Source organism: Platalea leucorodia (assembly GCF_965183815.1).
Source record: "Platalea leucorodia genome assembly, chromosome: 4".
In the NCBI taxonomy this organism is placed as follows: domain Eukaryota; kingdom Metazoa; phylum Chordata; class Aves; order Pelecaniformes; family Threskiornithidae; genus Platalea; species Platalea leucorodia.
The window spans coordinates 67,528,812-67,541,618 of NC_138826.1; the positions used below are offsets into that span (position 1 = coordinate 67,528,812).

Below are 12,807 nucleotides of genomic sequence, written 5' to 3' on the forward strand. Positions count from 1 at the left end.
GTGTAGGAAAAACTTTCATAGGGTGACTGTCTGAAATGCAAGCATGTTAATAATGTTACTCTTTTCACACATACACGCTGCTCCCTTGCCAATGGTTGAAACAACTTCAGATGAAAGCTAAAGAAAGAAATCTGTTTACACACATCCTAAATTAGCCATGGTATAGTTACAAAAAATGGTTTAGCTTTTGAGTTTTGGGAGATCTGTTCGTGCTTCTAACTCTCAAAAATATGAAATACTTAAAGGTGTATCCTTTGTTTCTCTGGATGTGGCTTTTTTTTGTTGTAATCATTGGGCTGCTCATCGTAAGTAATTTTATACAATATGAATCCAGAAGGCAAATGGTTCCACTTGTTAGATGATGGTCTTAGCATGTCATGATTGTCATTGGGAAAAATCCCTCTCTCTTACGGCTGTAGAGGGATCCCAGACAACCAGCTTACGCTAAATGTCTGAAGTATTGGAATGAGACCTTCCCTTTGACTTTTGGATGTGTAATAGGCCCTGATAAAAATGTCTGTATCATTCTGCGTATTCTTTACCCCATATGTTAAACCTGTTCCTGGTGTGTGATTTTCATTTAGAAAGATTTCCAGATTTGTTGTGTTTTCCACATATATGAAGGACCTGCTCTGAATCTGAATTCTCTCAGTGCCAGGAGGCACACAAGGCGCGAACATCGTTCTTCCACTTCGATCGGTCTGCGGCTGCGTGCTCTGGAGTCCCAAGGGCCACAGCGCAGTCGTCTGTTGTTTTTTTCCTCAAGACATGACCGATCCAGTTCCATCTCCTCCTCCTCACTTCATTACTGATTTTCTCCGTCTCCGAGTTGATGCTCGTCGTTTCTGCAACTTTTTTTTTTTTTTTCCGGGAGGAGGTAGTTGGCCTCCTGCCCAACCCCCATGACTTGGAGGGCCAGTGGTTTTTCTCTCAGGGTGGCCTTCCCTTAGGCTGCATTGGTTCGCGGCACCTTCTTCAATTTTATCCGGTGCGCCCTCCAGAGAGGGATCCCCTATCCACCACCCAGGGGACGCGCCTTCTAGCCGTGCAGCCCCAGCCGAAGGTGAAGGACCTGCTGCTTTGTGTTTTTTTTTTTTTTTCCTGTGTCTTGTGACTGTGACTAAAGAGCCCACATTAAAGGGAGGATTCTTTTAAATTTTTTAAGTCGTCCTATCTTTTTACTTTTTGAATGTTTCTCTGATAATGTCCTGTCAACTGAAGGCTGCATATAAGGTGTTAAAAGTTATCTCCATGAAATGTTTCATCACTATATTTATGCAGAAAATGCATTTTCTAAGTGTTCTGTCCTGGTCAAGTACTCATGGAAGCCAACAGAAATACATCATTGATTTCAGCGGAGCTGGATGAGACCTTCAGTTATCTTTAATCTTTCCCAGATGAAATGCATTAACTCTGCTAATTAAATTGTATTGCTCCTGCCCAGGCTTTTGAAGACTTGATCACTTTAAGAAATTACTCTTGCATGCTGTTGGCTGGCTTCTGTATACGTGAGCAAAGAACAGCACACACAATTGCTGTCATTTGTGCCAAAATTAAATAACTTCCACAAAGAACCAGAGCTGAAAAGTTTAAGTTACAGGACACCTGATTCAGCTAGGAAGAATAATGGGAGCGTATCACATGAAATCACTGTTTAGTCAAAAAGAGGAGGAGATGCTGAACTTCCAATGGACTAGTGTGAGGAAATGACTCCACAATAACTGTCAAAAAGTTTGGGAGCTTCTTGTGTTGTCCGTCAACTTGTTTTGAGTTTAGCTTCAATGCTTGTATCCATAAGTATCTGAGCTTGCACCGTATGAGCACATTGCTCCTTGTGTTTAGTAATGATATTCCCTACATCCTGAATAGCTGATTTGTGTACCCCCTTCCCCCAGCTGATCATCTTGCATTTTAAATGGTGCGCCATGTTGGTACAACTTGTTCTGGTAATAACAACTGATACAATTCACTATTGTGAAGTATCCCATTAACATTCCTGCTTTTGTAATGTAGGCTTCTTTTAGCTACAGTATCCTCTCTTTACCTTTCCAATCCAATTAGGGGTTTTTTCTTTGGAGGATTTGACTCTATTTAATGCGTTCAATTTCTTCCTTACCCATTTGTAACTCTGATTTTCAAACTCACGAGGTTGCCTTCCTTTCTTGGGCCCATTTCTGGCAGTGGCATTTTGACTTGCAGAAATTGAACTGCTCTGTAAAGTTTGAAGGTCTCTAATTAGCACTGTGGAACACCTCATAAGATACTAGGATCCGCATATGTTGCATCTTCTTTGGTTGAAATAGAATTGACCTCAATGGAAAAACACTTGTGTTTGAAATCCCTATCTGAAAATGTACATGTCGTTCCATGCGCTAGTACCTTCTGAAGAAATTCACTAACTTCACTATCAGTAAGTCTTAAGCCTCTTGTTTTATTGTTTGAGAAGTGTCACAGTTCTGTGAAGTTCTACAGAATGGGGGAGCAGTGTGTGCTTTGAGTTCACTACTGGCTCTTGAGACTGTTTTGCAATTACTTGACTGCAGTTGGGATTCTACCATTCATATTTTCTTAAGACAGGCTTCAATTAACATAGCGGCTTTTTAACAAGTGGAGAAAAATAGTGTCTATCCTCTGGCCAGCAGGTAATTTTTTTAGATTGCTAAAGCATATTCGTGATTTATAAAGATTTCTGGGACTGATAGATAATTTCACTAGGCTTGCTCCTCAGGGTTTCCAGATTTTTTTTCAGTTTTCGGATTTCATTTTTTCCAGTAATACATACATTGTTTACTGAAGTTCCTACTGGTCCTTGTCTTCAGTCTGTATGTACTTGTGGGTAATTTTTCAGCCTTTTTGAGCTTGTGATGCTTTGCCATCTTTTGAGTGTTGTCATAATAAAGATTTTTCCAGTCATTTCCTTTGCAAGGTCTTAAAGTTTAGTAATCAAATTAATTTGTTTAACTGCCTAAAAAAAGTCTTCCAAAAGACTTCCAAGAGAAGTCAAACATTACAGATGGGATTTTCCGAATGCAGTGGGTTTAGGTGTGTGAGAGAAGCAATGTATGCCTAAACCCAAGCTCTGTGTAATAACTCCAGAACATTATGAAAGATATGCTTTGGATAGGTTCAGCTATAATTATCTTTATTCCAAAATTCCCCATTTCCTAATTATGTACCTTGATTTAAAAAGCAGGTCTGCTCCAGCCAAGCTTTATTGTACACTCCATCCTTAGTTATTAGTCACTCCGCTTGCATCTCAATGCACACTATGATTTAGTTGCCTTTATTGAGCATGGACTTTCTCCTCTGAAGCTCATACCAGGTAGAACAAATTTTGTTATCTCTCAGTCTTTACTCCTTTTACTTCTCATCAGTACTGCCTTTTAACAACATAATCACTTCCAAAATATTTGCAGAGCTTTTCAAATAGTGTTTTATTATGCCATGTCACCCATGGCACTGGATCTGGTTTGGACACAGATGCTTTCCCTCTAACTGGTATTATATAACTGACCTTGGAAAACTAAAACTACACTTTTATTTTTTTCAATACCTGAATTTGTCTAGCTCTTCCTTCCTCCACCTCCCCAGTGGATTTCTAGATCTCTGAGATCAGTAATTTGATGCAGAGGACTCTCATTACATGAGAAGACATTCCTGAAGGCATTTTGGGTCTTACTGTATAACCTGATGTTTTATTGTTTTACTGTGTTCCCTCAGGTTGTCGTTATCTGGAGGCTTTTTCTCCATGACGGAAATTCATAAACCCTCATTTCTTTCTCCTTCATTTCTTTTCATGTGGAAACACTTAAAGCCAAAAGAAAGGGTTTAAAAAAAAAAAAAGAATCCCATAGTGAATCCATATTTTGAGGTCCTACTGACTTACATTTTCATGAACAGAACTGAATTGAAGTATTATGAGATTCTACTAAATTAAATAAATTCTAGTTAAGATGTTTGTTCACAAGGCTGCTATAATTGTACTCTTTCTTTTAAGAGATACAACGCATTTGGAGATTGAGCCTTTCACGCTTCTTGGCGTCTGTGCTGGGCTGATTCCATATCCTCACCACAACCAGTCCCCAAGAAATACTTACCAGTGTGCCATGGGGAAACAAGCAATGGGTAAGACTTTTTTTATTCCTTTTTGGAGTGTTACGTAGTTTTTGAAGTTATGTAGCAAAAGCAACAAAAGAGAGAAATTCTTTCTTTCCTAGTTCACATAAAAACTTTGCTAGGAAGAGGAAAAGCACACTTCTTTAGCTTTGAGGAAGAAAGAATGTACTTCTGAAAGTTGGAAAAATTAAAAGGAAAAAAATACCGATCAGTTTTATTTAATGGAGGCCATACCTGCAGATCTTAATACTTAAAAGTAAAATCGGAGAAACTGGGGTGCTGTTGCTTTTTTGTTGTTTTTTTTCAATAATCGTCATGACTTTATTTCAGCATAGCTGCAGGATTGGCAGAGTGAGGGTTTTTTCTCTTTATGCTGCGATGTGCTGTGGGTTTCCAGGCAAAAAGAGTTGAAAAGTGTTCTCACAAAGAGAGGCAGAGCACGGAGAGAGGAGAATTTCCCTGAATAGTTGAGTAGGTGCCCTAAAAATAAATAAATAAATAGTTAAATCGAAAATAGAAAATAAGAGGAATCAAAATGCGAAAGAGAGCGCTTAGTTACTTGAACACTTCCTGCAGCTGTAGTTTAGATTTTGGGCTTTTTCTGTTTTGGATGAAGAGGGCAAGTAACGGCCTCTCAGCAAAATGACTGACACAAAATTAATTTCCTGATCACTTAATAATTATTTTTACAAATGTAATAGCTGGTCATTAAAAAACAACCATTTTGTAAATTTGCTGTTGTGGGTAATTGACACTAGGTAAGTTCTAATCCTTCCTTTAATACACAGCTAAACTAGCATTAAAGCATCTGAGTCATACGGCCTGTGATCAAGCCAGAGTGAGTCCCAAGAAGAACCTGACCAGTAGTACATCAATTCAGACAGCTGTATTCAGACTTGTGCTGTACATGCCAGTTTTATGTCTTGTCTTGATGGCTTGCTCGCAAGTTGAGAGCTACAGTAGAACAACTCCGTGTAATGAAAAAACCACCACTTCTGTTAGGTTTACTAAACCATTTGTTTTGTGCTGTGTGTTCGAAACTGAAACACTGCACCTTTTGTGAGACTTCTCCAGCAGAATTAATAGCAAAGTAACTGCCTTGTGCTGAACTGTCACATTCAGCACATCAAAATACCAGAAAATAGCAACAGATGCATGTCCTCCCTTTAAATTTAAAAAAAAAAAAAAAAAAAAAAAAAGGAAAAAATAAAGGAGCAATGCAATCTTTTTCCTTACAGTTCTCCCCCATCCCATTATCTTTTCCCCACCCCCGAGTCTCTATTTTATGACTATTAGTCTCAGAAGGTTTGGTTAGTTACCACACACAGTTAAGCAGGATCAGTGTGTACAGAAAGCCAATTCAGTATCTGTGGAGTTCTTTTGTAGTTTTCTGTGTGAAGGTTTTTTTCCCGTTTTGTTTTGAGTGTCATTTGCAATTCATTGTCTGTGTTTTCTGAGGTTGGTGTATTCAGCTGCTTTGACCCTAGGTCTTGCACATTTAGCTCCTTGGATACAATCCTCTGACGTTCCTGCTGACGCTAGGAACACAAAAGCCATTGAATATCTTGAGCAATAAAAAAAGCCTTTGTTTCGGTTTGTTATGACAAAACACCTGACTCAAAGAATAAGCAGCTAGATAAAAGTACATTTTAAAAGTTGGCACATGACCTGAGCTATATTTTGCTCTGCCTGAAGTATCTGCAAACACCTGAAGCTTTTTGTAATAACTGCTTACAAAAAAGCCACCGTAAGTGACAATATGTAGGGGCAGAAAAGATTTTTCTCTACACTTACTGATCAAATGAAACCTAGAGGATATTCCTGAAACATTACACATACTTTTTTCTGTTTGTATTTATGAAGAGATGTGATGAAGTGCTTCAAACCCCCACCTTTGAGTAACCATCCACCCTCCTTGCTGTCTTTCCCCATCCTGAAATTGCAGAGCAGCTTCTGGTCCAACATTGCCATGTGGAAAGTCTCATGTCCAAGTCCACTGTGTCACTCTCTCCGCTGTCAAAACCTGGGGGCATGGAGGGAGCCCCGGGACGCAGAGAGGGAAAGGAGAGCCTTGTGCTACTCAACACTGACCCCCTCTGACCACGTCACAGGGCTGTGCCAGCAGCTTTGGTCAGTCTTTGCTCTTTTTTAAGTAACATCAAGCTAGGGAAAGGTGTGAAAGCACTAGTAAATGGAGGGTGGACATCAGAGCTTGCAATGGGATCTGTAATCCGATATCCCTGACAAGTGTTAGGTATTAAAATATTAATGTTTGAGCAGGATAACATTAAATGTCCTGAAAAATACCTCCCTTTCATGGGCAGAATGAGTCATCTTGTTGCAGGACTAGGGCTGTGCTTAGTGAGCAAACTGGATTTCAGTGAAATGAAATTGAAATGAAATCCCTCTGTTTTGGCATAGATATTTTACCATATGTTGCAGGTTGAACTGTAAGACTGAGGGGAAGTTATGATTAGGTGGCAAATACAACAGCAGCTGTGAGGACCTCACTTGAACGTTGACGTTTCAGTGCAAAGTTAACAGTTGTAGCTTAAAATCTGAGAAGTATTTAAGATTAAAATACAAGAGTCCATACTGTTTGCATTCCATGTGTTGCTAAAATAATGTTTAAGAGGATCAAAGGTTCCTATAATTAGAGAAATAATTGTAAATGGAGCTTCTCGATTCCATTGAAACATAGAAAATCAGTCAGTTTTACCCACTGTGCCTCTGTGACTGCAAAGCGTTGTATAAAAGCCTAATGTAAGAAATGAAAACGTACACATTTTCCTGCCAGTAATCCACCATATTGCACACGCACATGCGCATCTGTGAAAGCGGCAGTGTGGGTACACAAAGCAAGCTGTACGCTCTCACAGCCCAACTGTGCACTGCAGTTTCAACCCAAATGTCATAACACAAGTCTTGAGCAAGGAAAGGAGGGTTTGGGTGTTAATTATTACTTTAACCTGTGAAAGAGCATAAAGTATTTGAGGGGAGGGTGGTAGGTGGGTCAGAGCTTTGTTGCAGAGGTTTATGTTGAAGCAACTTCTTTGATATTACAAAAAAACCCTCTTACTGTATCATGAACATTCTGCTTTGCTTCTGGGAAATAGCAAAGCCCTTTATATACTGCTTTGCCTTGTTCCATAACCAGCTGAATGTGTTAAGATTGTGCTGAGAAGACAAATGTGCTTCAAGGAACCAAGTGCTGGGGGTTGTTGGTTTTTGACAGTTGTGAAAGGCTTGTTGGTGGGCTGAGAGCTGAAGTGCTCCCAAATTTCGTACGGCTAGCCTATTGGCAGAGGATCGAAACAAATGTCAGAGCAAAACCAACTGTTGCTGGTCATCACAAGCTGGACCTGGGTGATTTGTGGCCAGGGCTCAGTTCTGCCTCTGCTCCTTGAGGAGCAGCCTGTGTGCTCTGCAACATGGTCTCTTTTTGCCAGCTTTTCTCTCCCTGGTAGCAGGCCCAGAAGTGCTGAGACAGAAATGAGCCAGACTACTTCCCCCAATTTACCCATCATCTTTTTAACTGACTTCTTAATCTTCCTACGGTGAAAAGGATATTTCAAATGCTGAACATCCAGATCACTTAATACATGTACTGTGAAAATCTCTCTGAGCTGAGTTGAAGCCCCCTCCACAAGATTCAGTGCAGCGTTTAAAAACTGTACTCCTTTCTCTGTTGGTTTGTGCTCACGTAAAAGGACAGAATAGTAGAAAATCCATGGTGAAATCAAGGGAACTACAGAAGTACGGCAACTCTTTTCTTGGCATGTGCAATAATAGCCCTTTTGGCTCATGTCTTAAGTAGATTGATTTCTGTATCCTAGTTAATTTTGATTGTACAGTTTAATGTTGCTGTAAGTAATACACTAGAGAATTGGATAAACGCTTATTTTAGCTGGCTGTTTGTTCTGGTGAGTTCTCAAAACTTTCTGCATCAGAACAAAAATGGCCCATTTATGCTAAATATCAATAGATAGCATTTTTATAGTGATTACTTCACACTGAAGAATGATCAAATGATACTTTAAAAGAAAAAAACCCACCTTGTCAGGAAATGGAAAAAAGGAAAGAATGCATATGTGCGTTCACAATATACCAAGCGCTGAGAAAAGCAAGAAAACAATCTTTGTTGCATCCAGGTCAACCTTGTGTGTTTTGCTTTAAACAGGGCTAATGAAAAAAATCAGTTCTTGCTGTTGGGATAATTATAAATATGGGTCATTGTGAGCAGGGTTTGTTATGGTGAACTTTAATTATACTTTACTTTTGCTTGGCTGTTTGGCTGAAGCAAACAAGGTCTCTGTTCTTTCAGAGAGAAAACAGAAATAACGCTAGTGACTTCCTTCATTTCAGTGCCCACACAGAGGTCTCGTCCCGACACACCAGTCCTCAGAAGAAGAGCGCTGCTTCTTAATTTTAAATAAGCAGATTGTGGTTTAAGGCTGTCGTTTATTAGACTGGTCTAGAGAAGGCATTATTTGTACAACCATTAAATCGTAGCAATTAGGACAAATATTGCTGATGTACAGCATGCTTTTTGGCTAATTTATTTCACTCACGCTCTTGAATCATTCTCTAACCAGTTTCTTTCCTGCTAGGATATCCATCATTGATATATATGTATATGTTTTCCATTTGATATGATACAGCATTCAACTCCTGAAGAATTGCCTGAGTACAGTTTATTACTGAGGCTCAAAATCTCAGTAATGTCAGTCGTTCATGGCTCCTGCTCTGATATAAAGAGTAACAGTTCCATTAGGCTTAAAAATGCCAGCTTTGAAATACATGAAGCATCTGAGAGAGAAATAATTTGCATTACCTGAAATATATAAAAGTGTCATCTGCAGTCCTTGATATATAGGGGACTTCCACAGATCGTTACTGGAGTATAAAGCACAAGTTTAGCTATGATCAGGTGCTCCAGACTTCATCCCATCTTAGCATCCCTAAGCAGTGCACCATAGCAGGTACAGCGTATAAGCATCTCAGAGGAGAAAAAAATGGCAAGCATTTCAAAAGTGGAAGTTGGCATGGCTTACTCAGGAGAAGATTTCTCTCAACAACAGGAAAACATACCCATCCATGAAACTTTTAAGATGAGCTCTACAGCAGACAACCTATGCTGAAAGCACACAAATTATTCATTTTAGCTGCAGAGGGGAAAAATGGTCTAAACGTCTTAAGTTTTTAATTTGGAAGTAGATTTTCCTAGCTGTATAGTGGGAAAATAATTTGTTAAATCAAAGTACAATGAAAACAACGTCTAATACTTAGGCTAAGAGAACATCAGAAGTAATAGGACCTTCAGATGGTGCGTCTTGCGGGAGGTGACTGGGAAGGTCTTCAGTGCTGATGAATCCAGGTCCTACCAGCTTGCTTCTTACTGATGATTAATTTCCTTCTCCAAGAAAGAGACAGAAAAGCAACTGCCCAAAAGCAAGAGACAAGTAAAGCCTGTCAACTCTACCAAATCCTCCTCGCTGTTTGAAAATGCTGTGCCTGTGGCTTCAAATCCACTTTCTAGAACCAAGGAAAGTCCAGGTGTGCAAGAGCCGGTTAGAACAGTTTATTTGCAGACAGTATCTGCTGAGCTATCTCCCCATTCTCATCCTTGGGAAGGGTAGACCTGTGGTGGTTTAGGAGAGAGAGCTTAGTGCCAAGGACACGATAGGTCTTTGGAAATGCCCGTGATGCTGCCTGGTTCTAGATTTTTTATTTTCTAGACATTTTATTTAAATGCAGGCATTTGGAAATTGCAAGTAGATGCATATAAAACGTGAAGCTGGCCTCCCCCAAGAGCAGATTTGTGTTCAGCTGTACTATATTGTGGCTATGTGAAGTCTTCATTATATACTGGTTGCTTTGACCTTTCCTTGAAAGCAGCCAGCCTCTGAAATTGCAGGAGAAAATAGAAAGGTTTTGAAAGACTTACCTTCTAAGCACAAGTACCGCAGAATATTTAGCACTTAAAACTTTAAAACTTTTACTTTTCAGACTATAATTTCTTAATTGCTTAGAGACATAGCATGGTCCTGGTACAGCAAACTCTAATAAACATACGATTGCCTTAACTTTTGTTCTGCTACACAACGGTTTATGTTTCCCTGCTGGGTGTTAATTATTTTTTCCTCAGATTTCAGAAGACACTTTGGCAGTCTGATGGGACAGGGCCAAAAATTTCAGTCTCAAGCTGGGAGGTCTATACAAAGGATTGAATTCTGAACCATAAATTTAAAATTAATTTCATGTAAAAAGACAAATATATTGTGAGTGAACTTCTACTGTAGTCTTTCTAGCAATGATGCTTCTAATTTCAGAAAGTAAATCAGTCTTGGCTGCTGCTAACTATATGCTTTGTTCATGCTTTGTGACATTGTAACACAGGCTGCTGTTGAACTAATTATTGTCCAGAAAAGGAAGGAAATATGATGTGGAAGACACAGAGCTTGATCCACGGTTCCTCTTGAACTCAATGGGAGTCTTTCTATTGATTTTCATGAAATTTTGGATCAGATCTGTGGAACACAAGTTCAGCTCTCAAAAAAAACCCTATGGCTATTAGAACAATAAAAGCAAACTTCATACTTGCAGGTTTTTTTTCAGTGTCATGATTAAAAAAGAAATCTTATTTGCATTCAGTCATATAGGACCTGACTTTGATTTCTTTTGTTGTTCTTTTTGTCTTGATGCTTAGGTTTTCCCTGTTTAAGAAAAAATAAATAATTCTTTCTGGAAGCTTAAATTAAGACGCCACTTACATCTTTATTTAAATATATAATAAAGCAAAGTTGTTTTGGTTCGGTCTCTTATGTTTTTTTTTCCCCTTATTTTCTTGAAGAATTTCTATTATTAGATTAAATTCTTCAGTTTGTGGTTTTAGTTAATTTGCATTTTGGTAATTTTTTAGTCAAAACATTTCTAGGAAACTCACTAATATTCACACACTTTTGTTTTTCTTTTACGTACAGGTACTATTGGATACAATCAAAGAAACAGGATAGATACTCTTATGTATCTTCTAGCCTATCCGCAAAAGCCAATGGTAAAAACAAAAACAATTGAACTGATAGATTTTGAGAAACTGCCTGCTGGGCAGAATGCCACGGTTGCTGTGATGAGCTACAGCGGTTACGATATCGAAGATGCTCTTGTCTTAAACAAGGCCTCTTTGGACAGAGGTAAGAACCATCAATTCTTTCCCACTTCTCTAGTCTGTGTTCTAATACATTTTGTAGTAAACTTGTTGTCTCGTAGTGTTATCCTATAATAACTCTTATTGCAGTTATGAACAGTACATCTCCAATTAAGAAATCGAATTCCCAAACTGCTTTGAATGCTTTTATCATAGAATCATTTTGTTTGTTTTCTGCATGAATGGTGATTGTGATTCCATGCTTGCAATAGTGCAGTGAAGTTGCCAACGTGTGAATAAACTTCTGAGTATGAATATTATAACAAAAAATGGCTAACTTTTGACCTCAAACAAAGAAGTGTAAATGGTCCCTTTTTGAAAATATTTAGTTTATAAAAAATGTAAGGTATTAGATAATCTGTTCTGTTGGGCTTGCTTTTTAGATGGTTACCTGAACCTTTGTTCATGACTAACGGAGGGGTCTCATTATTTTCACCAGTAACAGAAGCAATAGACGAAATTAGACTTCTGAATGTATTTGGGAAAGGAATGGAACGCGTGACAGTTTGTGTCATTGTGAACTTGATGCTCTGAGGGAGCAACAGCAGTATTGCCTACGTTCTGAGAGAAAATAATAGTATTGTCTAAAGCAAAATAATTTAGTGTTTATTCAGAGATAAACTAATGACCCGCTTCCTTAAAAAAAAAAATAAAATAAAAATCTATGCAGTGCAGTGTATTTTAAGTAAAAGTACATAAGCACCAAATAGAAGGTAACAAAGTGAAACCTATGTGTGTGCTGGTCTGACCTGTCTCGCTCTCTCCACAATTCTTCATCGCTTTATGTTAATGCTGCTGGGGGTTGGAGGAGAGTTGCCTGAAAACTTAGTCTCTCTTCTCTCTCTTTTCTAAATAAATTCCCTTGAGAGAAGACATAGTGCAGTGTGATCAAATTGGTTTTAGTTTCGGGTGGCCAAAATCAGATTCTTCCATGACTTTATTCCCCCACACACTCCCTGCCTCCTAGTTGCTAGGCAGCAATAATAGTATTCCTAGACATGTATCTTTGGCATTAATGTCTGCCGCATTTAATTTATGCCTCCTTTTCTAAAACAACAACAGGCATGATTTAAAACTGAATGTTTTCTTTTCTGGTAGACTGGTAACATTTACAGGGAGAGCTGTGGTGCTTGTCAGGAGTTACTTGACATAATCTAAAGATATAGATCTACTGTATGTGGCCGCAACCATCTTTCAAATGAACTAAAATAACGTAGGATTATTAGAAAGCCTTGCTCTTGGCTGTCTGTAATTCTAAATGTGATGAAAGTATTTAGTATTGTGGCTAGCTGCTGTACTTGGAGAGAGATTCCAGAGATGCTACTTTTCTCATCTAAAAACCTAAACAAACCTATTCTATAACAATATATATAATTCAGAATTCTTTCAGCTGGGGAAAAAGCGAGTAATGGGTGAAACACTCTATCAGTACTTTCCTGGTAGCCTAGCTTGTGTCAACCACGAACACGAGTAAAAGTTCAGGT

At 38.7% G+C, this 12,807-nt stretch overlaps 1 protein-coding gene across 9 annotated transcripts in view; it reads left to right on the top strand.

Moving 5' to 3' along the window:
• POLR3B (RNA polymerase III subunit B) overlaps nt 1-12,807 on the top strand; it is an 82,481-nt gene that overhangs the window by 38,642 nt on the left and 31,032 nt on the right. For all 9 annotated transcript variants that reach the window (XR_014228014.1, XR_014228015.1, XR_014228016.1 and 6 more), the window contains 2 exons: nt 3,998-4,125; nt 11,100-11,309. Coding sequence is in view for 5 of the 9 variants with exons in the window: in XM_082310145.1 (XP_082166271.1) it covers nt 3,998-4,125; nt 11,100-11,309 (338 nt within the window). In the remaining 4 variants the exon portion in view is untranslated. The remainder of the gene's footprint in view (nt 1-3,997; nt 4,126-11,099; nt 11,310-12,807) is intronic.